Here is a 26,105-nt window from a genome sequence, read left to right as displayed (position 1 = left end):
AAATGAATTAACCTATCTTGTTTTCTTACAGAACAGTGCTAATAAAATGCTCTCTGATATATTCCTGCGTTTGTTAACATCAAAATTTATGAATGACCTTGTAGATATTTGCAAAAATCTAGTAAGTATGTTCTGTTGTTTCTGATGTCTGCTTCTAAATTCAGTGCTCTTCTATGAGATTTTTTTTTATACGTTATAATAGTTTGGAGGCAAACCAAATGAGATATGTATTACTGAAAAAATAAACCAAAATACATTGAGTTTTATAGAGAATTTCTAGCTGGAAACATTTCTATTTAGCATTTGAACACAGGCATAGGGGAAAAATGAGAGCAGATGAGTACCACTTGCTGAAGGTTAGCATGCCAGCTTCCATTAAAACCCAAAGTATGTTATTTTTGGATTTTTTTTTTTAATACTGTGTTGGAATAGAAGTTTTATGCCACAGGAAGAATTTCTATAACATGAGACACTTTAATGCGCTTCTGAGGTTCTAGAAATTTCTTTTTGGTTTGTAGTTTGATGGACATATGTGTCTTAAAACACTTTATTATGTGGTTATTGAGTCTAACTGTAAATGACTCCTTTCTCACTGAGAAAAGTAGTAGGGTGGCACATCACTGTGTTTAGCGCAACTCTTAAAATGCCTTGTTTTGGCATATTGTCCTGTAATCAGATCTGAGTAGGCAAAATCCTTTTGTTTTTTCAGGTGAGGAGAAGCTGAGAGTCTTACCTTCTGTTAACTTGTCATCTGGTAGGAAAAGTAGTACTTAGTGTGCCCTCAAAAAGGTCATATGCCTTCTTTTAATTTCTCTGTAATTGTGAAGCATAGTGAGGAGATTGTGAGTCTCATAGTGAGAATTGTTTCTCAAATACTAACGATGTCCGTGGGACCATCTAAAACACAGAGACTAGTACCTGTCTTAGGAAGCTTCTGTCCTAAAGAGAATAGTTCAAATCAAACAATTCATGTGTGTAGAAGACTGGTTTATTCCAAATTGACTTCAGCCATCCTAGCTCACTGGGAAACAGTCGTGTCTTTCCTTGTGTTATGCCAACTTTAGGCAACTTTAAAAGGATATGGTTTTTTTGTCAGATGACATTTACTGGAAAACCAAGCATACTGGGAGAAGTGGACCTAGTGAGTAATGATCCTGAGGAGAGTATAATGGAAGGAGATAACCAGGTATCTGATGATCTGTTTGATGATCCTGCAGTGACTGACATCAGTGATACAAGCGAATCTGGTGAGATGCAAAATGTAACAGGTAAGTATGCTCTGTGTCCAAAACTATTTGCAAAAGCTTGTTTTTACAGATTGCTCTTTGCTTGAAAGACAGCAAGATACAAAACTGTGCTGCTTTATTAATAGTTGAAGCAGGTATTAGTTGAACCAAGTACTTTCTAAACAATAATTCTTTTGTACATCATTAGTGTTTTAAAGATGTTAATGAAGTGTTCTAGCTCATTTTGGAAAGGAGAAGTTTATTTTTTATTTTATAAATAGTAAAACGCAAGCGGAGAAGCTAGCTAACTTGTTCAATGTCAGGCAGAATTGAAAAGTGTGTCTGTAGGATATCTCTCTCTGTCATTAGATGGGCTTCATTTTCTCGAAATTAGTCCTATTTAACTTTTCTCCTTTTCCCGATAAGTAATTCTTGACAGGGTCAGGTTTCTTATATGTTTGGACCTGCAGAGGGACAGGAGCATGAATTCTTTTAGGAGCTACAAGTGCTGATGTTCTCTTTTGTTTTAAATTCTTTCTTAAAATGGTGTGTATCTTAGTTTGTAATCAGGACTATGTCATCCAATTATTATTGAATGAGAAGGAAATCAGGGTGTTTATTAATGCCACAAACAGCAGCTGCTCTGTTTCATGTCGAATTAAGTATCTCTAGAAGTATCTTCTCCAACCATCCAACAAATAATTCTAGTACATAAAGTTTGCAATTGCAGAAAGTTACAAGAGTTCTAAATGTGACAGGAAAATTGCATTTGTAACTGTTTTGTTTAGGTTATAATTGACATTTCAATGAAGATATTAACATAGCAGTAATTATAATAGTTTCAATTTTGGGGAAGCTTTGAATCTGTAGTTTAAAATATATCCTGAGTTGTAGTTAACAGCACAAAAGAACACAGTTACAGATGGTCTGCTGAGTTCATTGTAACCCTGATGGAGAAATCAGCCATATGTAAAAAAATTAAAAGCCTCTGTTTTAGAGAAGGCCTTTGAAGAAGTGGGAAACACACTCAAGAAGCTGTTACTGATGCAGTAACTGCTTAATAACAAATACACTTAAAGGTTGCTAGTATTCTGTCTATTCCAAGAACATAAATTAGTTTTGTAAAGACCTAAAATGTTATCAATTTTTTTTTATGGTCCTTGGGGAAGCATTTCTTACATGAAAATCTTATTTTCAGGTGCTTTGAGCCCACTGACTGAAGAACAGTTGACGAAGCAGGATTTACTTCTCCTTGAAATCCTGAGATTCTTATGTATTTGTGTAACTAAAGTGCAAATTCAGACAGTGAGTTTTGGAGTCTCTGATATACGGAGGAAGCTGTTGATGCTTGCTGATGGCAGTGTCTTTGACAGTGCTAAGCCATTGCATCTGCACGTGGTAAGTGTGAGCTTTTGTTTTACAGCAGACCCACCTCTGTATTTGTACTGGTTTTAAACTTGTATATTCTTGTCACATATATCCTTGTCTTTGTCTTGTTATTGGTCCATCAAGAAGACATTAAACCAGCTATTTTTAGTGTTTTGAAGTGTGCTTTCTCACTTTTCTGCAAGCCAGAAAATAGAGTTGAGAAGTGTAAACATCCTGTCTTTATCATTAATTATTTGTTAAATAATTAGAAATAGTCTCTGTAGTAGAATAGGATCTGTGTTTTAGTTTATAAAGGAAATATTTTTGACTACCAAAACAAAAAATTTCATGAGCCATATTACTGTGTGACAGTCTTTGCATGAAAAGATGGTCAGAGTCTTAACACGTAAGAGCTCTTATACAATAGGTATCCATGCTGCATGATTTCATTTAAGAGTTACAGAAGATGTTTTACGGTTTTGTCTACTTATTTTCCATCTTAATTCTTTTTTTTATTCCCCAGTACTTGGTGCTTTTGAAGGAGCTCCCTATTGAAGAACACCGCTTGCCTGAAGATGATGTTCATATGCTTCTTCAGCCCCTTTCGTAAGGGAGAAACTATTCAGCATGTATTAGAGCTCTTTTAGTTCAACAGCCAGAGGATTTGGGAGCTATTTAGTGTTTCAAGATGCTTTTTCTTTCTTTCTTTCTTTCTTTCTTTCACAGTTCCCTGTGTTCTTTGTACCGCAGAGATCAAGAAGTTTGTGAAGTAATTCTAAATAATTTGCTTCCTATAGCAGTACAGTTGGCCCAGTCCAACACACATGCTGAAAAGACAGGACATGCCCAAGGACAATTTTTGACAGTTGTTGGAGCCTTTTGGTATGTTTTGTCTATTTAATGCAGAAGTCTGTTGGACATAAAAATTTTAACCTTTGCTATCAGTGTGAAGAATGAAGTACTATTGTTTGTCTTGCTGTTAGTATCATATGATACCTTTATCCAGCATTAAACTTTCTAGATTTTCTGTGTCATGTTGTATTTGTAGCAAGGAATCATATTGTCCTTAAGATAGTATTAGAACAATAAATGCTACACTGTTGTATATTGACAAAGACTGCCTATTGAGCACAAAAGAATGAACTGTGAGTAGCAGAAACTTAACTTAGCAGACTTATTCTCAAAACTGTTAGCAACCTTTTAATTTATTCAAATCTTCCTTATTTTAGGCATTTATCTCAAGGAGGGAAGTGCACAGCACCAGTAAGAGTGGCCCTTTTAAAGTGCATGAAAGCCCTGCTTGAGGTAATCCCAGATTTTCTGACATTCATTAGCATGTCAAGTATATACTCAAGGTGTACTTGAGAACAGTAGCTGAAGATCTTTTGTGTACATCGGTGTATATTCCACTGTAGGTCTTCTGTATATTTTAAACCACAATATTAATATTCTTCAGGCTGATCCTTATTGCAAGTGGGCGATCCTTAATGTGATAAATGAAGATCTATCTGTGAGTGATGCTTTCCCCCATTTTCTCGCAGATAGCCACCATCAAGTTCGCATTCTTGCTGCAAAGTCGATTACCAGGTGATAATGTAGCTCTTTTTTCCTAATAACAATAATGCTTAGTTTCACTTAACTGGGTGTTAACTTCTGCTACTGTATAGCTGCTCTTTTCAGTACTTCTGGGACTTTAATCTTGACAAGATTGATGTGATGTATACGTATATATACGTAGAGAGAGAGAAACTATATATATAAAGCTATGTATGATAGCAAATTTTACACAAAATTTGTTATGCAGAACTTGAATAGGAAATAGTCATTTATCCTCTAGAAATAGATTAGGTGCATTGTGTAGCATAAAAAGCTTTTCAAAGGATCTTATGTTTTGAATGCTGTATATAGTTATTCGTACATCAAAAAGAATGTAATTGAACTGGCAGTGAGTAAAGGAGAGATGTCCAGAATTATGAAACACTTTATGCACAGATATTGGTTGCATAAACTAGAGCTCTTTAGCACAAAGAGAGGTGAATTGCAGGAGGTGTAACTACAAAATCAGGAGCAGAACAAAGTGAAGATTGGCAGTCTTTTCCAGTATAAAGACTATGGGACATCAAGTGAAGCTAACAAACAGGTTCAAGATTCTAAGAAAATATGGTTTACTTCTTCATACAACATTGTCATTAACAAACATTCAGTTACCCTGAGTGTTATCCTACTACCTTCAACTGTCTGAATGTTTTCAGGGGTTCAAAAAGCAACAAACTCATGAAAGAGAAAATCATTGGAGGATACTTAATATGATGGTCACCACTTCTAACTCATGGTCTGCTTAGGCCACCTGTGGACGAATGTTATATTCAAGGAATTATGCATACAAGGCAAGCATATGGTGATCTTTCTTAGGTATCTGCTAATAGATACCTATTTATTCAGGTAGAAATAAATGGCTAGGGTCACATTTTGTCCAGTCCACTGTGGTGTTCCCATTTTTGTTACAAGGAGCAAAGTGGGTTGGGCCTCTATCTACAAAAGAAAAGAATAATTCTTTCAGAAACTTTCTACATACACATCTGTTCAGTAAATATATTCCCAAAGTAATTCATGACATGAAATGTTCCATTATAATGGACAACTGAAGTTTGGCTTCCTGCACTGGCAGAGGTTGGGAAACTTTTACAGTTAGTTATAGAACTATATTTTCAGGCTATTCTCTATCATTTTGGCCTAACAGATACTGTTATTGATAATGTTTGAGGGAGAGGAAGGAAAGACTGCTGTACAAGAAAGTTAAAAAAAAAATAATGATATTCAGAAAATTTGAAACTTCTTATTTGATATGCACAATATGCAGTAATTCTGTAGACTATTATGTTAATAATTATTGTTCTTTTCTTAAAGTTTGTTTCAAGATGTGAAGCAGAGAGATTCTTCTGGAATTTCAAAACCTCTTCCCTTGAAGCTCCAGCAAAAGGCTTTTGAGAATGCGTATCTCAGAGTTCAGGAAGGAATGAGAAATCTGGTACTAACATCTAGTCATTAATTTTACCTAGTTTCTGTCCTGTGAATAAGATGACTTTTAAAATGATCATGTTTAGTTTTCCAAGAGCATAATTTCTCCTGGACTTATGATAACCTGAGGTGCTGCTGCAAAAAGGTGGTAGTGAGGAAATTCCTTACACATCCAATCAGTCACTGTTTTGCCCATATTGGAAGTTTCTGAACTTTTTCTCCGTATGTTCCAGACTGCTCTTCCGTATCATAAGATTTGTTGTTGCAGGTTTCTGTACTGTAACAATTGAGAATCAAAGAAAAATGGAGCCTCAATATTCTAGACAACATATAAATAGTGAATAAGAGGCAATGTAAATTCAAATGATGTGTTCACATAATATAAAAACAGATTTGTAAACTTCAGTAAGATCATGTTTCCAGTGGTATTAAGAGCAGTGGTTTTCATAAAACCAAGATTTGCTTAAAAATCTAAACTAGTCACAAGAAACTTCAGGTGAAGGAAAGGTTTTACTTCAGGTGAAGGAAAGGTTTTACTTCAGTGCAGTGACTGTAAGTGCCATGGGGTATGTTACTGTGGAATTTCTTTAAGTATTAATTTTTCTATTAGTACCTTTTGCTTTTCCTCCTTCCTTGTTACCGTGCTAAGTCATCTACATCACCTTCGTTTTCCACTTTTCTTCTATCACACTATCATCTGTCTCTCTGCTGTGTTTTCTCTCTGTTCCCTTTGCCTGCTTTCTTGTAGCTTGGGCTTACTGCTGAGGCCTCATGTCTCTGTCATCTCATTTCATATCTCTGTTGTGTTGCCTCCAGCTCTTTGCCATCTTGTCTCTCTGTTGCCTTGCCTCCCTGTTCTGTTACCTTAGCTTGCTGTTTATTAGCTTCTGCCCTTTCATTGCAGTTTCTTGTTACTTTTTATTCAACATTCATCACTTGTCAACACCTTGCTTTAACAAGGGAAGGTCTGCATTTGAATTATGAGGCAGTTCTTTCTTATATGCATCAGGAGCAGAAAGGAGACTTGTCTTATGAGTGTCTCCATCATTTCTCTGCTAAGTGCAACATTTTCAGCAGTATTTATGCCAATGCCCTTAATTTTAAATTATTTATGCTTATTTATTAATTAGGAGATTGCTTTAACAGAATATTTGTATGAGTGTGTTATTTCTTATTGAAGGTCAGGGGTGACGCAAGTCCTGAAGATCTGTTGGACAAACAGTGTAATGGAAAAGCTGTTTTGCTGATGCTTATAACCATGGTTCTGTGCTGCAGTCCAGTCTGTGAAAAGCAGGCTTTGTTTGCTATTTGCCAGTCTATGAAAGAGAATGGGTTAGAACCTCACCTTGTGAAAAAGGCAAGTATAAAATTTCATTTTATACTTAGGTTATAAACTAAGGTTAGGTTAAAATTGGAGTGGTAAAATATGCTTTTGTCAGTACTGAAAGTTAAGTTTTGTAGAAGTGTGACTAGTGTGTGACTTAAATATCTGAATAAATTTGTAATTGTATTTAATGACTGACATAGAAATAATGACATCATAAAAGGCAATTTTAATGGTAAATTTTCTATGTCAAAAGCACATATCTGAAATACAAACATATTTCTATGCAATGAAGATTGTAGATCTCATTTTTAAAAAAAAAATCTTTCTATCCAGTGGAGTAAAATGAGTTTTCCAGTGTGGAAAACATGTAAACTAAATGCAGTGTATTGGAAGATGGTATGTATCTGTGGACTTTAATTTTGAAGTTCACAAGGGCGTGCTGGAGTAAGTGCCGTTTATACGTCAGCCTTTCATGCCAGTTACCTTTTAGTGCACGTATCCTTTTTATGCTTTCTTTCTATTCATTGTGTGTTGTTTTTACACACAGTCTCTACCCCTCAAAATGCGTACTGTCCCTCCTTTCTTTGCATACCACCTCATACTGGGTAGTTGTAGTTTCTTAATTGCACTGTTTTGAGATATGGCAATACAAATGATAAATTGCTTATGCTGAAGAGGAGTTGAGTTATAGAAACAGTCATTAAAAGGCTGGGGAGGGCACGGAAGGGTAGTAGTGCCAGTTTGCCGTAGTATCATGTATTCTTCATGCTATTTCTGCAATCCTATTTCATGCACAGGTTTTGGAAAAAGTATCCGATATTTTCGGCTATAAAAGTATAGAAGACTTCATGACATCGCATTTAGACTATTTGGTGATGGAGTGGCTGAAAATAAATGACAGTGGATATAGCTTGTCTGCTTTTCCTTATGTTCTTCTGAACTACACTAGCCTTGAGGAATTCTACAGGTAAATTTGTTACATGAAAGCAATTTATTTAGATTTATTTACAATTATGACAGTTTCAAATTTCTAAATATAGTAATGCATCAGGCTTTTGTTGTAAGGTAACATATTGAGACCTTTTAAAATGAATTCCAAGTATCTTGTCTATTGTATTTGTGCTGGCAAGATTTAATTTCTTTTGTATAGTAGTAGCTAGACAATAATCACACAGTTATACAGTAGAGGGATGGTATTTGCTGTATTACACTTGAGACTTTTAAAAGTCTACTACAAGGACACTCAGGAAATGTATTTACTATGTGTAGGTCTTGTTACAAAGTTTTGGTTCCACACCTGGTGATTAGAAGTCAATTTGAAGAAGTGAAATCACTTGCCAACAAGATTGAAAAAGACTGGAGGCAGGTTCTAGGAGACTGTTTTCCAAAGATACTTGTAAATATCCTCCCGTATTTCGCCTATGAGAGCCATGGCAACTGTGAAGTAGCACAGCAAAGAGATACTGCTTCTAAAGTCTATGACATGCTTAAGGATGAAAACTGCTTAGGAAAACAGGTATCTGTTTTAAATGTATAAATTGAGTTCTGTGGCATTTAACAGATTTGAAAGAAACTCCTATATATTCTGTAAAAGTAACTAGCTCAGGTTCAAAATTATTATTTTAATACAATCAAACTAGCCAAATTTTTATCCCAAGATTTTCAAGTAGCTCTTCAATAGAAATTTTCAGGGAGACAGTTGACTCGAAGTATAATTTTTTTCAGAATGTAATAACAGTTATTTTACCATTCATTATAAAACCCCGAGTTTCCCTGTCATATATCTGTTTAAGTCAGTCATGTTCTCCTCATAAAATATTTTATTAATGCTTTATGAGGAGCCATCTTCTCTAGAGGCAGACTATATTCAGAACTATTAGGTAGTAAAATTGAACGTGGGTTTTTTCCCAGATAATGTAGTAAATTGTTCTACCTGTAACTGCCATAGATAAGGCTTAACCAGGCTTAATTTTTGATTGAATTGTATGTCATGGATGATTAAACAAATAGAGAATCCATACAGGAAAAAATGTGTTTTCTCAGAAAAGAAATGTTGAATTATTTTAGCTGAAGTAGGTTTTTTTTCTTATTAAGACACTATTTTTCTTCTTCTAGCAAATTGACAATTTGTCTCATAATAACTTACCAGAGATTGTGGTTGAACTGTTGATGACCTTACATGAACCACCTGATGCTCCAGAAGGAGGAGCTCAGCTGAGTAAATACATAAGGTGTGTGTTTGTATATTTTCTAAACATTGAGTGTGTTTGTATAATACTGTGCATTAAAATGTGCCCTTCAGGCACAAGAAGAGGTAGCCTTGAAGTTGAGAATTCACAGATGTTATTGTCATTAATGATGATATATCATAGGCATGCTTTCTCACATCATTGTTCCCCAGTATCAGTAAGGAGAACCTCTATAATACTTCAGTTAGATTCAATGTGGGAAAGAAATTCTTTACTGTGGGAATGGTGAGGCACTGGAACAGGCTTCCCAGAGAATCTGTAGCTGCTGCATTATTGGAAGTGTTTAAAGCCAGGTTGGATGGGGCTTTGAGAAACCTGGTCTAGTGGAAGGTGTCCCTGGCCCTGGCAGGGGGGCTTGGAACTACGTTATCTTTAAGGTCCCTTCCAACCCAAACCATTCTATGGTTTTATAAAGAATGAATGGGTGGGCCAGAGAATGCCATTGTATGTTGGTGAGCTGGACTTATGGCAATGCCAATTTAAATTGGTTCAAATTTGGATGTAAAATTGGTCAGCTTTTAATGTCTAAATTAATGTGATTCTTTTAAATGCCTTTAAATGTTTAGAAGTCACTGAAAAGTAAAATGTTTCTTAGTACTTGTAGTGTCGGCTCTTGCCTTTGGTAAGGAGATTGCTTAAGCAATGCCAAACGATAGAAATAGTCTAATGCCATAAATATCTTCATTTTTCTGAGCTTTTCAGACTTTGTTGTTGTCATGAAAATATCACTATTTGCATAATCGCATCTGGAAATAATTTTCCAGATTTTCGTGTTTAGATACAAACTAGGTGGAAAAATATCACACTTTCTGAAGTTATTGAAGAAGATACTGTTATTGTAGAAACATAAAGTTGAAAGAAACCAAAGCTTTTCTGTGAAATTCTGCCAAAAGTTAAATGGTTGAGGATTTCGGAACTTTATAAAAGAAATTTGTTTCAATGAGTTTGTTAACAGACTGTGGTGTCTGCTTGTAATTGAAGTTTTTCTTTCTAAGAAGTGAATGGTAAGAATAAGACTATGAAACTTAGATTTTGCTGGTTTGTTACTGTCATGATGCATTTCTTTTCTTTTTGAGGTCCCAGCAAAGTTGACTACCCTTTTTTTAATGGGGAGATTCATGATTACTTTTTCCTTAAGCAAATTGTTCCCATAATTGCCAAGTGCAGAAGCTCTTTCCATTACTCGCAATTATAATTTCCTACAAGATACCTTATATGAGATGAATGTGTAGGTTTTTAGAAATATGATCTTTCAAAAAATAGTAAAATAATGTGAAGAAAGTGCTACTTGTAAAGCTGTAGTAGAAGGAAACAGACAGCTAAAAATAAGATGTATTTCATTCTGCTGGATGCTTTTGGTTACTTAGTTACTGAAAGCAGAAAAGATTTTGTAGGAGTTATGCATTTATTCAGTGAGATATATTTACATGAGTTTGATTTTGGGAAGAAAAAAAATAATCTCTTATTCATTTAGGGAACTGGATCCTGCTCCTAATCCTCCTCATTTTCCATCATACGTAATTAAGGCAACCTTGGACTATATTAATAACTGTCATAAGAGCAAATTGAAAAATCTTGTAGCAGTTCTTTCTAAAAACCCTGTAAGTATGTAATGATGATTTTGGTTTTCTGTAGAATACAGCATTTCTTTTGTGGGTACATTTTGGTTTAACTGGACATTTTTGTCATGTATATAGGAAGAAAAAAATACAACCTTAGAAACCTTTCTATTCCTTTGTTTGCCTTCTGAAACAGAAGAAGTCCTAAAGGGACACAGTAACCTTGCACAAACCACATGCTTGAACTATTACATGTGTTATATAAATATAAAAAGTAACAAATAATGTATAAATAGAGAGGATTACTTTAAAGGATGGGGAAATCTGTGTGTACCGGACACAATTCAGATGCAAAAGATCTGTTCAAAGTTTATGCTGTTTTACTGCATATGCAACTTACTTTGCCTATCCATAAACAGTCTCAAAACAAGAAAAAAACTCTTTTCTGGACCATGTTTGTCTAAATCTTTTGAATGTAAAAGTTAATATTGCCAGCCTGTGGAATGAATTCTTTAAAATTTAACACAACCTGTCTAGTACTTGAAGATAGTTAGTTTTAACCGTTACAATCTGTATTGATATATTCTATGACATAATGCAATTTGTACAAATAAACATTGTTTGAAACAATATAGATTGAAGCACTATTCAGGTTTTTAATGGTTTTAATTTGATGTTTCTCCTGTTGATGAAAACTGCCATAACTGTTTTCCGCATAACCTTTCTCGGAGCAGGGGGGGAAGGGATGAAGGAGTGACACAGGAAAAAGAAAATTAGGAGGTATGTGGCTTATAGTCCTGCTTGGAGAATGAGTTTCAGTCTAGGTCTTTTGTTTGTTTAAAGCAGTAAATATAATAAAGCCTTTTTGTCCATGTCCTTTAAAAAAATATATATATATAGCTATTGCTTAAGTTTTTTTATGTATAAAATATATCTTTATTGGCATTAGGAATTACTTTTTTACACATATTTTATTCATTTTAGGATTCATTCCAGAAAATCCTTCTAGCCCTTTGTAAGCATGCATCAGATACAACCAACATTTACAAGAAGCACAGAGCTCTTATAATTTATCACGTGTTTGTTGGTCTGCTACTTAAAGAGATAAAAGATGGTTTAGGAGGAGCATGGGCTTTTGTCCTCCGAGATGTAATTTACACCCTGATTCACCACATGAATAGCAGGTAAATACAGTAATTATCTTGTTCTTCCTGTCTGATTTTGATGATAGAAAGGGTGTTTGGGACTTTAAAGGATATAGGAGAAATACTCAGATCGTGGAGTTAAGTGCAAAGTAAACAGATATCAAAAGGTGCTTATTGAGTTAATAAAGAGTATGGACGTTTACATTCTCACCAAAAAATAGCTAACAAAATGAGTGAATATTGGTACATGTTATCTTAGCTTGTCTTCAGATTGAGAAAATTGGTACTTCCTCCAGCTTAAGATGTAGATGGAGATTCTTATCTTTCATAAGGACTAGAGATATTCTCTTCCTTGAGGTTTAGCTTTGGATTTCCAAGACAGTTATTCATCTAAATGTCATTTGGTTTACATGCAAGTTGATTCCTTTGCTTGTTGGAAGCATTTCATACCCTGGAATATTGAAAAGAGGTGTGGATTTTATGGTAAATCCCATTATTGCGAGATTTATTGCAGTGAACACTGAAGTCTGTCACCTGGGATGGAATACTCCCATGCGTGTGTGCAGGCTTGAGAGCTGACTGGCTAGAAGGTAGCTTTGCAGAAGAGGGCGTAGGAGTTTTGGAGGACAAGCTGGATGAATCTGCAGCATGCCTTTCATCACTGTATGCTGATTTGTGTACTGCACTGTGCTGGTGAGAGTGTAGCCAGCAAGATGAGGGAAACAGCCATTCTCCTCTGAGTGTTAAGAAGCTGCGATAGAACCATGTCCAATGTGGGGCCACTCCAGCCAGGACATGAGAGATAATGACAGACTGGGATAGGTTGAGTGGAAAAACCCCAAGGGTATAAGTGGAATTAATTCAATTTCTGTACTCCAGTTTCTGGAGGTGGAGGTACCTTGGAGAGAAGGTAGAGCCAGGTTTTTCCTAGAAGTACAAGGCCTAGAGATAGCACCCACCAAATTACAATATAAGGAATTCTGGTTGGACATAAGGGAAAAGATCTTCACAGTGAGAATAGTCAAATACTGGAGCAGGTTGCTCAGGGAGGCTGTTGATTCTCCATGCAAGGAATGTGTCAGAAATCAGCTAAACAAAGCACTGAGAACCTGATCTGACTTCGAAGCTGACCCTGCTTCAGGCAGGAACCTGGGGTAGATAATCCCCAGGTTTCCTTTGTAACCAGTATGTTTTTTCTTTTTAATTTTTTTTCCTTAAACTAATGGTTATGTGGGAGAGAGGAGGGTTCAGAGAGCATGTTTTCCACTTAGTTCTGTTTCTGTCAACATTGTTCTGGCAAATAATAATCTAAAAGCCTTCTTGGTTTGGTTTTGTGTTGTTGAGGGGTTTTTTGGTGGTGTTTTTGAATCATAGAATCATAGAATAGTAAGGGTTGGAAAGGTCCTTAAGATCATCTAGTTCCAACCCCCCTGCCATGGGCAGGGACACCTCACACTAAACTATGTTGCCCAAGGCTCTGTCCAACCTGGCCTTGAACACCGCCAGGGATGGAGCATCCACAACCTCCCTGGGCAACCCATTCCAGTGTCTCACCACCCTCACTGTAAAGAACTTCTTCCTTATATCTAACCTGAACTTCCCCTGTTTAAGTTTGAAGCCATTACCCCTTGTCCTACCACTACAGTCCCTAAGGAAGAGTCCCTCCCCAGCATCCTTATAGGCCCCCTTCAGATACTGGAAGGCTGCTCTGAGGTCTCCACGCAGCCTTCTCTTCTCCAGGCTGAACAGCCCCAACTCTCTCAGCCTGTCTTCATACGGGAGGTGCTCCAGCCTCCTGATCATCCTCGTGGTCCTCCTCTGGACTCGCTCCAACAGCTCCATGTCCTTTTTTTTCTTATTTTTTACTTCATTTTTTAAAGTGATCAGTCAAATTCTGTGTGTTCTAGTTTTTGTATGTCTCTACAGCTAAATCCCTAGAGCTGATGGATTTGATCCTATGAAGTTTATTTATATTTCCCCTTCTCCCCTGTTTCCCTATGGTATAATAGGTTAGTACTTGAGACAATGACAATTTATATTTCTTTAATTTCACTTTTTTCCTGTGACAGACCTGTAACTATCAGAGACATATCCATGCGCAGCTTTTCACTCTGCTGTGATCTTCTTCATCACGTTTGCCACACAGCGGTTACATGTTGCAATGATGCTCTAGACAGCCACCTTCATGTTATTGTAGGAACTCTAATACCTCTTGCCATGGAACAGCCTGAGATTCAGGAACAGGTAGTTTTGAGTTGCTGCTTATTCTTTAGCTGTTAGCTTTTTAGTTCACGTTCACTGTCGTTAAAGCTGTATCTATACTCATGTTCACTTGCTCCAGCGTGGGGTCCTTCTCGGGCTGCAGGGGCACAGCCTGCCTCACCACGGGCTGTACCATGGGCTGCAGGGGAATGAATCTCTGCTCTGGTGCCTGGAGCACCTCCTCCCCTCCTTCTGCACTGGCCTGGGTGTCTGCAAAGTTGTTTCTCTCACATATTCCCACTTCTCCATCTGGCTGCAATTGGTCCTGTGCAGTAACTTTTTCCCCTTCTTACCTGTGCTACTCCAGAGGTGTTACCACTGTCACTGGTGTGCTTGGCCTTGGCCAGCAGTGGGTCTGTCTTGGAACCAGCTGGCATTGGCTCTATTGGACATGGGGGAAGCTTCTAGCAGCTTCTCACAGAAGCCACCCCTGTAGCCCCCCACTACCAAAACCTTGCCATGCAAACTCAATACAAATACAAGTTTTATAACCTGATTAAGATATAAGGCTCAAAAATGTTTCTCTGTATTTTTTGTTTTTCACTTACTTTCTATGTTCAGGTTCTAGGCTTGTTGAAGTATCTGGTGATAGATAACAAAGATAATGAAAATCTCTACCAAGCAATCAAATGCTTAGATCCTTTTCCTGAATATCCGGCTTTTAAAGATTTGCGAGCAACTCAACGGAGAATAAAATACAGTAAAGGACCATATTCTCTTTTGGAGGTAATTACATTTAAAAATATATCTCATGGCAGAGTACTTTTTGTAATGCAGACTTTCAAAAGAAAATTTTCTAGCTATAGGTATGGCTAGAGAAAAAGTAAAGCTTGAAAAAGATTTAAATTAGACATGTGGATTTTTTTTATTGCCAGTTTCAGCCACCGAGGTGTTTGTAAGTCTCCATTTATTTTGCATCTATTAATAGCCACATTGCGGACTGCTGAGAGCCACTTCTTTACTTAAAGCTTTTATTTGTATGCTGTATGTGCTTAATGCAAAATGTTGCTTTGCAGGAAATTAATCACTTTCTCTCAGTTGGTGTTTGTGATTCACTGCCCTTAACACGACTTGAAGGACTTTATGATTTACGCAAACAATTGGAACAATATAAAGATCAGATGAAGGATCTCCTGAAAAATTTCCAGGGTACTGACATCCACTTCTGTATTTTATTATGTATTAAATTATGATGCGCAAAACCTGAGAAGAAATACTCTTACTCTGTTGGAGGTGGGTGGACAGGCTTGATGGACCTGTTGCCTTAATTTTGCCTGAAAGTCTATGTGGCACTTAAAAATAACATTAGTAGAAGTATTTTAGGAGTTAAAAAGATAAAGGCTATAAAATGGTGTTCTGAAAGATAACACTTAAGAAATAATTACTGCAGTTTGGCCACATGTGTATTCATTTTTATGAAAATGTCAACAAACATAAATCCTAATTCAAGGTTTCCAGTCCAATCAACAGGGCAGCAGGACTTCTTTAGAAGAAATACTGCTTTTAGTCTCCTTTACATTGGCAGATCATCATATTTTTTCCTAGACTGTTCCTGGAAACAGCAAAACCAAATGTTTATTTTAGAAAAAAAAGATCTCAGGCAGGCAGCAAATATGTAAGGAAGTGTCCATCTAGAGAGTTTATAAAGCTAGTCAAATTCTGTGAAGTTTCTGGCAGAAACCCCTATTTTGGGATATTCCTTGGTTTCATGTTTAGAACAGAAACATCGATACTGGCTTAAGTGCTGTCAGTGGGGTCATGTTGTCTGATTTTACTATTTCAAATAATGTTTTTATGCTAACTGATACTAATATTTCATGTATTTAATGGTCATTTCTACATCAAAATACTGAAAACAATAGCATTTGTGTGTTCTAGTTTTGGGGATTCTTTGGCATAGTGAAATGCATTAAAATTTCTTCAAGACGTGATGAGTAAGAAAAAACGAATAATTTTTCAATGTGCTGTTTAATACCAACTTCAACATTAATAAGGCATGTTGACATTCATAGATAAAAGATTCTAAAGCAGTGTGTTCTTCTAATATGTTCACGTTACAAATACACAATGACATTTTTGGATTTGTTTTTCTTTCTGAATGATAGAAAAGCCAGAAGATTGTGTAGTAGTGAAACTGGTGGTGAGCTTACTGCAGCTGTCCAAGATGGCAGTTAACCATACAGGCAAAAAAGCAGTGCTGGGTAAGTTCGTTAGTCCCACAGGCATCGTAAGGCTGCCATTGAAACCCCAGGCTGAAACTGTGACCATTTTCAATGTTACTTCGCACTACTTTTTTGCATGATATGTCTTCTTTTCTTGACTAATAACTTAAATTCTCATAAGTTTAGACCCTGGTCTCTTTTATACTCGGTGAAGAGTCACCTGCTGTTACATGGGTCACTTTATTAAGTTGAGAAATAATAAGCAAAATTTGAAGAGAACTTACCTGAAAATTTGAAAGGCAGGTCTCAGAGGAATTGAAAATAGTTGTTCTCCGTCTTAAAGCCTCTTTGGTATTACTAGAATTATTCACTGTTTCCGTGAGTACCTGATTAATGTTTGATCCAAAGCACCGAAGCTAATATCCAAATCCCATTTTCCCCAAGCAGGGAGTACCTCCATGAAAGTGATGTTTGCTGAAGTTAGATGTCTAAACTAGACAGAAACACAAGTAATGAGAACATTTCCTTAATATATATTTGTCTAAAAGACTAATAACTGATAATTACAAATGCTGAGCACCTGAACCTCACAGTGATTTTCGGTATGATGCATTTTTCAGCATCTTTGCAAGCTGTATGTTTCAGCTTTTTCTGCATTGTGTTTCTTAGACGATTTGTTAAATTTGGTTAAAAACACAGCCTGTGTATCTTCAGTCTGTTCTTTATTTGCTCTAGTGGTTAAAACAATGTTGTAGAAAATGGAAACATTTTCAAGACACCTGCCAATTATGGGGAAGGAGCAGGGAAATAGATTTTGGTTTCTTTCCGACAAACATTAACATCCATTTTTAAAAACTGTTCTTAAGTTCGATTTTGTTTTATTTGTTCTTGTATGTAGTCATGGTTTTATACAATTTTTTTTTCTGGAAAGCAAATGAGGAACACACTAATACACGATTTTATGTGAAATATAGGTTAATTCTCACTGAGTTTACAGGCTACTGTTTATATTTATCATATCCTTAGGAAGTGAAAATGAATGTCTCTTAGTGGCCTTTTGCAGCTACCTGTTTCTGACACAAGCAAATATAAAATCCACATGTGATTTAAACTGCAAAATCCAGAGCCATAGGCACTCCTAGAAAATTGAGTTAGAAAGCATAACTATATTAACTGAGTCTTAAGCTGCAAAATTTGTATGCATGTAATTTTAATAATAAAGTTTTAGATATTATATATAAAACTTTATATATAATGAAAGTGATTATAAATGTTTGCAGGTTTTACCCCATAATAATCTCAGTTCTAAAATTAGTTTATATTAATTGCAACTTTTAGGGTGAGATCTTGTTTTAGCATGCATAAGATTATAAAATTACCTGCATTTGCAGAGGCTGTTGGAAGTTGTTTGGGAGAAATCGGTCCAATGGATTTCTCCACCATAGCTCTTCAGCGTGCTGAAAATGCACTGGATTCTAAAGCAGTGGATTTATTTGAAGATAGAAAACTTCAGTGGGTCTTCATAATGTTAACTCAAATAAATATTGCTTTAACAGATAATTGGTGAGTATACTTACTTAATTTATTTCATTCAAAGCTTAATGGGAGCTTCTAAGTTGTACATTGCTCAAATCACACCTTGAAGTGTGTCTTCAAGGCTCAGATTATTTATCCAGTAAAGCTTAGATGTGTCCTAGAAATTCTCCAGGTGGACTCGAGCCAGAGGATAGCAGTGCTGTGGAGTAAATACCGAGGCTTTGCTTTATAACAGAATATGCAATGGCATATCCTAGCCCACAATTTTCTGATTCGATGGACATGTTAGATTGTGGAAGTACTTGTTTTGTACGTTTATAAAGGTGATTTTAAAAGTAAAATATCTAAATGAAATTAATGATGATGTTGTGTATGTTACTCTTTCAGTATTGATGTTAGAGCTGCTGCTGTTTCCTGTTTGAAAAACATATTAGCCACCAAGTCTGGCAGTGAGTTTTGGGAAGTTTATAAAAATAAAGCTGATCCCATGTTAATCTATCTACAGCCTTTCAGAGTATCTAGGAAAAAGGTACTTGTTCTGATATACCTTATTTAGATGGCATATGGGGTAGAGAAAACATGAAAATATGTATTTTTTAAAAAGTAAATTTGAACATGTTTTTGAGATAGGCTTTGATGAATGTAAAATTTGGATTGCAGTCAGCCAGATTGCAAATGGGATTGCTTTTGTACGTCTGTTTCTCCTTTCTGTTTCAGCATCTGTGGCTTCTTCGCATAGGAAATTACCAATTTGACATTAGAAAGCTGTGTGCTTTCATTATGAGACAGACAATTTTTGATTACTTACTCAGTAATGTAATACATTCTTTCTGAGGATTCCAGTATCAATTCATACAGAAAGTCAGTGGAAAATAGGTCAGAAAGAACCATAAATAATGCATAATTAACCATAAATCACATGTATCCTAATTTTCAAACTTGACGTATAACTTAAATGTGGTGTGTTATGTGGCCTTGCTGATGTTAACAGTAAAATTTTATTTTTAATACTTTCATATTTCCTTGGAAAACTACATTTACATGAACAAAATTTATACTGTCAATCAATTAAAGCACAGTTAATATTTAATATGTTTTAACGTGTGCAGATGGCAGTATCTTTTCTCAAATTTGTTTTGCGAAGAATTTGTTTGTATTTGCAATATATATATTTTCCTTCTAGTTTTTTGTAGTACCTGCTAATGATACGGAGGCTCCTTTAGAATCTTTGGATGATGCAAACTTATGGATTCCTCTGGGAGAAAGTCACGAGACCTGGATCAAGCGCCTGACTAGTTCAATATTGGACAGTAGAGGTGTGCAAAATGAAGTTCTGCAGCTAATGAAGCCACTCTGTGAGGTGAGCTAAATTATATGTATATGTATTTGTACATATACGTGCAATGTGATGCACAAAAATACATAATTACTCATCTTGATGACAAATAATAATTTCTGCTATTGAGTTACTACTTAACATTGAGATGTTTTGTAGTCAGATATTGCAGATACCTATAAAATACACTCCTGAAATACAAGATTTGAGACAATTGTAAACATAGATGAACTTTATATGACTGTTTTAGCTAACGAAATGCCAGTGTAGCCCTATTGAGTGGTTTACATTTTTCATATTACATGTTCTTTTTCAAGCAGTAGCTGTTTGAGTGGTTGTCAGTTTGGTTATAACCTGAGAAAGAAAGGCTTTTGGTTGTTTTTCTTAGCAGCTGCTGTGCATGATTGTTTTCTAGGTGAAAACAGACTTGTGTCAAACTCTGCTTCCATACTTGATTCATGATATCCTTCTTCATGACTCGGATGAATCTTGGAGAAATCTTTTGTCAGTTCATATCCAGAAGTTTTTTACAGCCTGTTGCAGATCTGCCTTATCTAGTAGATCTACTACACCTCCAAATTCAGATTCGGGTAATGTCGTAATATTTTTGTTTCATCTGAAAGAGGGATTCTGGTTGCGAAAAAATTATCTTCTGGCATCAAACGTTTGATGTGCACTTGCAGGCAGACAGAATTCTGGAAGCTTCTGTCCAATTGTTTGATCTTTTTTGGTGGAGATACTTGTAATTTTGAAGCTGTTCATTGGCAGTACCCAAATAGTTTCTTCTGTATAGCTTCTTTCCTTATTCACGACTGCATAATGTTTATTGCTTGCTGAATTTAGATGTGATACAGTGTTGTGTGCTGCAAGCCTGAGTCGTGGACTGTCGCTTAAAATAACCAATTGGCAGTTAAATTCCTCTCTGACTCTGGAGAGCAGAATGCCATGGTGCTTTAGGAACTGAGCATCACATGTCCCCACTATGTCTATATATGTTAAGCACGTGAGAGATGACTTACAAAGGAGGTGGTGTTCCTTCTATAAGGTTTTTGGTAGCAGTGGAAAGTAAGTGTTGTTCATTTCTGTTTGTTGGAACACATGAAATGACCGGATACTTGGGTTTTTTACAGATTTGTAGTTCCACATCTTACTAAAGCATAGTACTAATCAAACCTTTGCTTATGCTTTCCCTGTTTCTTGCTTCTTGTAATTTAATTTATTAATTAAAAATGTCCAGAAAAATTAAAATACTATTAGCCCAATGACCAGAATACAGCCTATAGCCACCTGTTTGGTATTTTTTAAATGTAGAAGCAAGGCATGGAAATATATATTCTTTGAAAGTATGTGTCTGTGTGTGGGAAATAGTGGTTTTTGTATAAGCGTACACACTCTATAAAATCTACAATAAAGCTACTGATAAGTATTTCTTTGGCTTTGGAATAGCTTTATATGTCTCTAGCCTAAGGGAAGAGTTGTGCAATGATGTTGGATGATCTCTGAATTCTGTAAGGAGAAATAGAATCCACAAATTATTAATGCAAAGATAATTTGATAAAATTGTGGTATAAACTACTGTAATGTCACTAACATCTTAGAGAAAGTACATTTTGTGACAAACTATTAATTTAATTTTGGAAATGTTGTCCAAAGAAATTTGTAGTGTTTTTCTTGAGTACAAAATACACCTTTTTATTTTTTAAACGGATATGTTCTGACAAAAGTTCATTATGTTCTTTCTTTTGAAATCTATATCCCAGAGCAAGAAACCCATTTTAGAAGTTTGGATAAAGTATCTCGACGAGCCATGCTTGCTGTTGTTGATTACTTAAGAAGACAAAAGAGGTGAATTATAGCTTTCCAAGATGTTGCTTTAATTTCATTATGACTGTTCTAAGATCGGTTGACGCTGTAGATTAAGGAAGAAGGATGTGGTAGAGACCGTGTCAGTTCAAAGAATGAAGATACAATAGTGACCTTGCATTTATTACAGAATTTATATGGCCAGCCTTAAAGGCTGAAAGATTCTTCTAAAACCTTTTTATCTGAGAAACTTTTTGTGATATGGCTTTTGAGGGGACTAAGATAAAATTAGCCTTTAGAAGGCTTTATAATTAGGTTGGATTTATTTTGTTTAACGTTAGAGAGAAGGTCTGTTACAGCAATATTAAAGTTTTTATTTAATCAGATCTGTTTCAGGTACAGTTTTTGATGACAGCTTCTGGCTAGATCTGAATTATCTTGAGGTTGCTATAGCAGCACAGTCTTGTGCTGCTCACTTCACAGCCTTGCTCTACACAGAAATCTATGCGGACAAGATAAATAGAGACAAGCAGCAAGAAAGGTACAAGGCTTGAGAAATTCTCTTTCTTGACATTTTGGGTATAATGGATCATGTTTTGTGTGTCCCGGTAGTATTTTGTTACATGGAAAGTCAAGGAAACTTTAAAAAAATTCCTCAGATGTGTGTATCGGCATGGAAAATATTTCTGCCAATCCTTGAATGTGATCCCAACATTGCTAGTTTGCTAGTTTTGACAAAGTAGTGTCATTTTGACTTCTAACCAGAATGTTTTCTTAGTAGTGTGTGTTCTGGAAAAACCTCACTAAAGGTAATGATTCTGAATACTTAATATATTGAATCTCACTTTCTACATTGAATACTTTTCAGATTCTGTTTCACATAATTAAGAGTGTGCTAGGGGTTAAATTATGGCCAGAAGTGAATCCACAGAATAATGACTAGAATTGTGTGGGTAGACCTGAATGATCCTTGTAGAAGGAGATTTCTTTTGTAATAGACAGTTATCTTTGTCCTCCAGTCTAGCAAGATTAAAATATGGAACTAGTTTGCTAGCTTCGCTTTGGCAACAAATAGCTCTAAGGCAGTGAATGTATTACAAAAGTGTGGTGGTAAGCATATATATTACATAGTTGCTTTTATTCTTTCCCAAAAGACAGCATTCTTGCTTCAGGCATTCACAAAAGCAATTTGATTTAATAAGATTAGGTATTAGAAGGTGGGGTGGGATTTTTTTCTCCCAAAAAACTACCTTGATTTAGAAATCCCTTGATGTTGATGTTCTCAGTTCAGCTGATCACTTTGTTATTCTGGTGGAGAGCCATTTTGAATAACTTGAGGATACAACAGGCCTGATCTTGCATTTGGTATTTGGGCCCAGTGTGTTGGGCTTAAGTGTTGTTTCAGAATTTTAGTTTTTTGTATGAAATTTTATTTAACTTTACCAGTTGAAACATTTCTTTTAGGTCATCCTTTAAAGCAGCTAAGAGTTTGGCATTTGAAGAAGAAAGTCAAAAACCAATTATTACTATTTTGAATGAAAAAAGCAAAGAAGAAACTGGCCTAAGTTTGCAGGTACCTGTGTGTGCTTCATAATCTGAAAGCAAGCCTTCTCATATAATTACAATTAGCAGGTTTCATCTGAGCTGAAGACAGATCTAATTGAACTTCAAAAATAGTATTTGAAAGTTCTCCTAAATAAAAGTGAACTCAGTGGCCTTTCCAATTAAATTGAGTATTTGTTCTCCTAATACTAATTAATTGGTACATTTTAAATGGCAGCAAAGCAGACTTTGTTCCTGAAAAAGCTGACCTCATGGTGGTAACAAGCCAACTATTTTTCGGTTTGTTTTGTCAGAGAGAAGTGCTCATTAAAAAGTCAGCAAGTGGTGTAGCAGGTTGTAATAATCAAAGCCGAAGTAGTATTATCCAGTTTATTTGATACATAAAATCTGATACAGTAGTCTTGTCTAAGTTACTACTTAGTTCATAATCCCAGAACTGCGCTTGCATATCTTTAAAGTGCATGGGTTAGCTGGTGTGTCTGATGCTCATTCAGAACTACTGCCTTTTGCTTTACAACCTGTCCGCTTAAGGCTCAGTGCTCGTTTTTAGTAACATTGCAGAAAAGTTAGATAGTCCTGAAGAGTTTTGCAAGACGACAAAACTTGTCTCCCTGTGATGGTATCAGGCTCAGATACTGCATAAAGGAAAATTAAGCAATGATAACAATATGTTACATGGAAGGACTAGTATTTATAGACTTGTATGATATGATAAAACTCACTTGAACTGATTGCAAAGAGATAATTCTTTGGTTTATGGCACCTGTTGTAGGACCTTCTCATGGATATATATAGAAGCATTGGAGAACCTGACAGTCTGTATGGTTGTGGTGGAGGAAGAGTGTTACAGCCATTAGCACGGTATAATTTATTAATGTTCTTACGTTCTGTAAAGTCATTGCTTTCATTTATTGGTAAGGAACTTAAACTGAAAACTTCTTGTTAACTTACAACAGGATAAGAACCTATGAGCATGAAGCAGTATGGGAGAAAGCCCTTGTAACACATGACCTTGAGGCAAGCCTCTCTCCATCTACTCATCAGGCAGGAATAATAGAGGTAATTTTATTTTATAATAGGAAATGAATGAAATAATTGATATCCATTGTACTGAGAGTCATTTGTAGTAAATGCAAAATTGTTTTAGGACAAAAACAGCCCACTGTCATAGGCATCCAAACTGTATAATATAAGACAATTTAATATTTGTCCTGAAAACCTTAAGGCTTCTAGTCCTCTGGTCACTCACTTGTAATCCCTATCATGGGTAATGAATTTTGCGAGATATTTCAAAATAAATATATTTAATCTTATAGAGATTTTGGCCAGCTCCTAAAATGACAGGATATAAGGAGTAATATAATTGGTTATTTTTGCCATCTCATTCTTTAAACCTTTCCGTTATGACAACTATCATACTGAAACTGTGGTATTTCTGATAAATAAATAGAATTGATGTTGTCTTGTTTTGATCCCTTAAAAATATGTTGACTTTTTATCCTAAAAATGTGTACATTAGTTCTGTAATAGTATAGCACGGGTACATCTGTGTTTCTCCTCATTTCATTTTCCTAAGTTACTTTTCCTACCCCACGTAATTTAGTATCATTGTTAAAATTCCATAGTGTTTCTCCTTCATAATGGCTGCACACATAATTTGGATAAATGGTCACAATTATAGTCGTCATGGTCTTCAGACAGATAGGAGTTTAGGAGTGCTAGGAAACTTTCAAATGCCCCCACCAGGAAAAACAGTTCATTAAGAAGTAAAGCCAGTTCAGACTTACTGTTCAGGAATGATGGAATGGAGAAATGTGAGCAGATAGTTCATTTGAAACACAGCATGGAAATTTATTTCAAAGAATGCCAGCCACAGTACAAAACTGTTTTTCTGGGGTTGCAGTTATCAGTAGTGTGATTAGTAGTCGTTCTTGTGAAAAGGTTTTCGCCTTATATAGTGCTGAGTTTAGAAATACCTATGAGCCTGCCTTGTCCCCAAAGGCTTCTTTTGTTTCCAAAGGCAAAACAAAGCCTTTTAAAAAAACAGTTCCATTTATTAAAGGAGGAAAACCAATTTTCACTAATTTTGTTAATTCCAGGCTTTACAGAATTTTGGGCTTTGCCACACTCTTTCCATGTATTTAAAAGGACTGGAATATGAAAACACTGAGTGGAGTGCGGAACTACAGGAAATACGCTATCAGGCAGCGTGGAGGACTATGCAGTGGGGTCACATCTCTTCTGTCAAGTAAACTGACTTTTTTGCTCGTTCTTTAAGTGAAAGGCAATGGTTTCAGTTCCAAACAAAAGAACATTAGAATATAATTTCTATGAAGCAGATCACCTAATGTATCTTGATCATTGAATGGAAAAGGAGTCTTTTTCACTTAAACCTGGCTGTTCTGTATGCACATCACTTTATTTTCTTGGGTAATTGTACACAGTTGATTCTTCTTTTTGATTGTTCATAACTACAAACTGAAATTTTCCATTTTGGCTCAGATAGTAGATGTGTCTGAAGTATATATGAGGGATAGATAGTTTTCAATGTTTAATTTAAAAACAAATGGGGAAAATTTTACTTGGTAAGCCACAAGAGGTTATCAAGACCTGGATAAGCAAACACCAGTGTTGATTCATGGCTACTCGCTCATAAGGAGCAATCCCCTCTCTTGCATAATGTTGGATGCCTGGCATTAATTATGTGACTGGCCAGGATCTAGTATGAACTCTGTGCCTTCCTAGTACAGCCACATCATCACACATTTTGGGAGGAATACAGAGTAGATTTGCTCCATTTTGGCAAAAGCGGAAGTTACATGATGAGGTCTTTGGTGGCTCCTTCTACATTAACTTTTAGCAGTCAGGAGAATGGAGGGTTTTTCTCCTAAGACTTTTACAGAGAAATGGGTCTGGGAAACATATTCCTGGTGTGTGTTCATTCTCTTCTCCTGCACTGTCTTCAGATCATTGTTTAGAAGCATCTGAAGGACTTCACAGACATACCCTGTCAAATGGCATATGTCGTGCCACAGTCAGAACAAACTTCATATAGGTGGGCTTACTTTGTCTCTGGATTAGGGTCTGTATAAACCTCTTGGGTTATAAACCTCTTAGGCAAATAGAATATTCAGCCTTAATACAGGAGCACAAAAACAACATATGAGATGAGAGAGAATGAGATGTCAGGGAAGAGGAGGATCAAAGAGAAGCAGAAAGAAAAGTGAAAAGGGCAAAGAAGAGAAAATTGAATTGACCTCTATGGGTTTTTTTCAGCCTTCCGATTTTCTTTGTTTATTCCTCTTAAAAATATTTCTGAAGTTAAATGTAAAAAATTGTTCATCCTGAAGTTGTATGCATACCATAATATGTATCTTTTAGCATAATACTGTGAGAAATGTTATGATTAAATTTTTATTGTGCAGTTGGTTTTGTGCCGTATTTTTGATAAAACCTCGAGCATCTTGTCTGTATTCCAAACATTTTTTGTTTAGAATACAATTGTTGTTTTTTCTTTGTTTTAAAAGAACAGCTTGAATTTGTAAAATACT

General features: G+C 35.8%; 1 protein-coding gene across 2 annotated transcripts in view; it reads left to right on the top strand.

Moving 5' to 3' along the window:
- ATM (ATM serine/threonine kinase) overlaps positions 1 to 26,105 on the top strand; it is a 63,037-nt gene that overhangs the window by 16,406 nt on the left and 20,526 nt on the right. For both annotated transcript variants that reach the window (XM_030476133.1, XM_030476134.1), the window contains 28 exons: positions 32 to 121; positions 1,097 to 1,268; positions 2,425 to 2,624; positions 3,118 to 3,200; positions 3,321 to 3,476; positions 3,824 to 3,899; positions 4,051 to 4,181; positions 5,502 to 5,622; positions 6,793 to 6,969; positions 7,737 to 7,906; positions 8,209 to 8,455; positions 9,055 to 9,170; positions 10,663 to 10,789; positions 11,732 to 11,931; positions 13,962 to 14,136; positions 14,716 to 14,880; positions 15,171 to 15,303; positions 16,260 to 16,355; positions 17,708 to 17,879; positions 18,240 to 18,381; positions 19,036 to 19,212; positions 19,604 to 19,778; positions 20,949 to 21,033; positions 21,377 to 21,532; positions 22,456 to 22,564; positions 23,327 to 23,415; positions 23,511 to 23,613; positions 24,654 to 24,802. In XM_030476133.1, the coding sequence (XP_030331993.1) occupies positions 32 to 121; positions 1,097 to 1,268; positions 2,425 to 2,624; positions 3,118 to 3,200; positions 3,321 to 3,476; positions 3,824 to 3,899; positions 4,051 to 4,181; positions 5,502 to 5,622; positions 6,793 to 6,969; positions 7,737 to 7,906; positions 8,209 to 8,455; positions 9,055 to 9,170; positions 10,663 to 10,789; positions 11,732 to 11,931; positions 13,962 to 14,136; positions 14,716 to 14,880; positions 15,171 to 15,303; positions 16,260 to 16,355; positions 17,708 to 17,879; positions 18,240 to 18,381; positions 19,036 to 19,212; positions 19,604 to 19,778; positions 20,949 to 21,033; positions 21,377 to 21,532; positions 22,456 to 22,564; positions 23,327 to 23,415; positions 23,511 to 23,613; positions 24,654 to 24,802 (3,992 nt within the window). The remainder of the gene's footprint in view (positions 1 to 31; positions 122 to 1,096; positions 1,269 to 2,424; positions 2,625 to 3,117; positions 3,201 to 3,320; positions 3,477 to 3,823; positions 3,900 to 4,050; positions 4,182 to 5,501; positions 5,623 to 6,792; positions 6,970 to 7,736; positions 7,907 to 8,208; positions 8,456 to 9,054; positions 9,171 to 10,662; positions 10,790 to 11,731; positions 11,932 to 13,961; positions 14,137 to 14,715; positions 14,881 to 15,170; positions 15,304 to 16,259; positions 16,356 to 17,707; positions 17,880 to 18,239; positions 18,382 to 19,035; positions 19,213 to 19,603; positions 19,779 to 20,948; positions 21,034 to 21,376; positions 21,533 to 22,455; positions 22,565 to 23,326; positions 23,416 to 23,510; positions 23,614 to 24,653; positions 24,803 to 26,105) is intronic.

This window comes from Strigops habroptila, chromosome 2 (assembly GCF_004027225.2).
Source record: "Strigops habroptila isolate Jane chromosome 2, bStrHab1.2.pri, whole genome shotgun sequence".
NCBI classification, from domain to species: domain Eukaryota; kingdom Metazoa; phylum Chordata; class Aves; order Psittaciformes; family Psittacidae; genus Strigops; species Strigops habroptila.
Note: the sequence above shows the minus strand (reverse complement) of the source record. Positions and strands in the feature narration are given on the sequence as shown.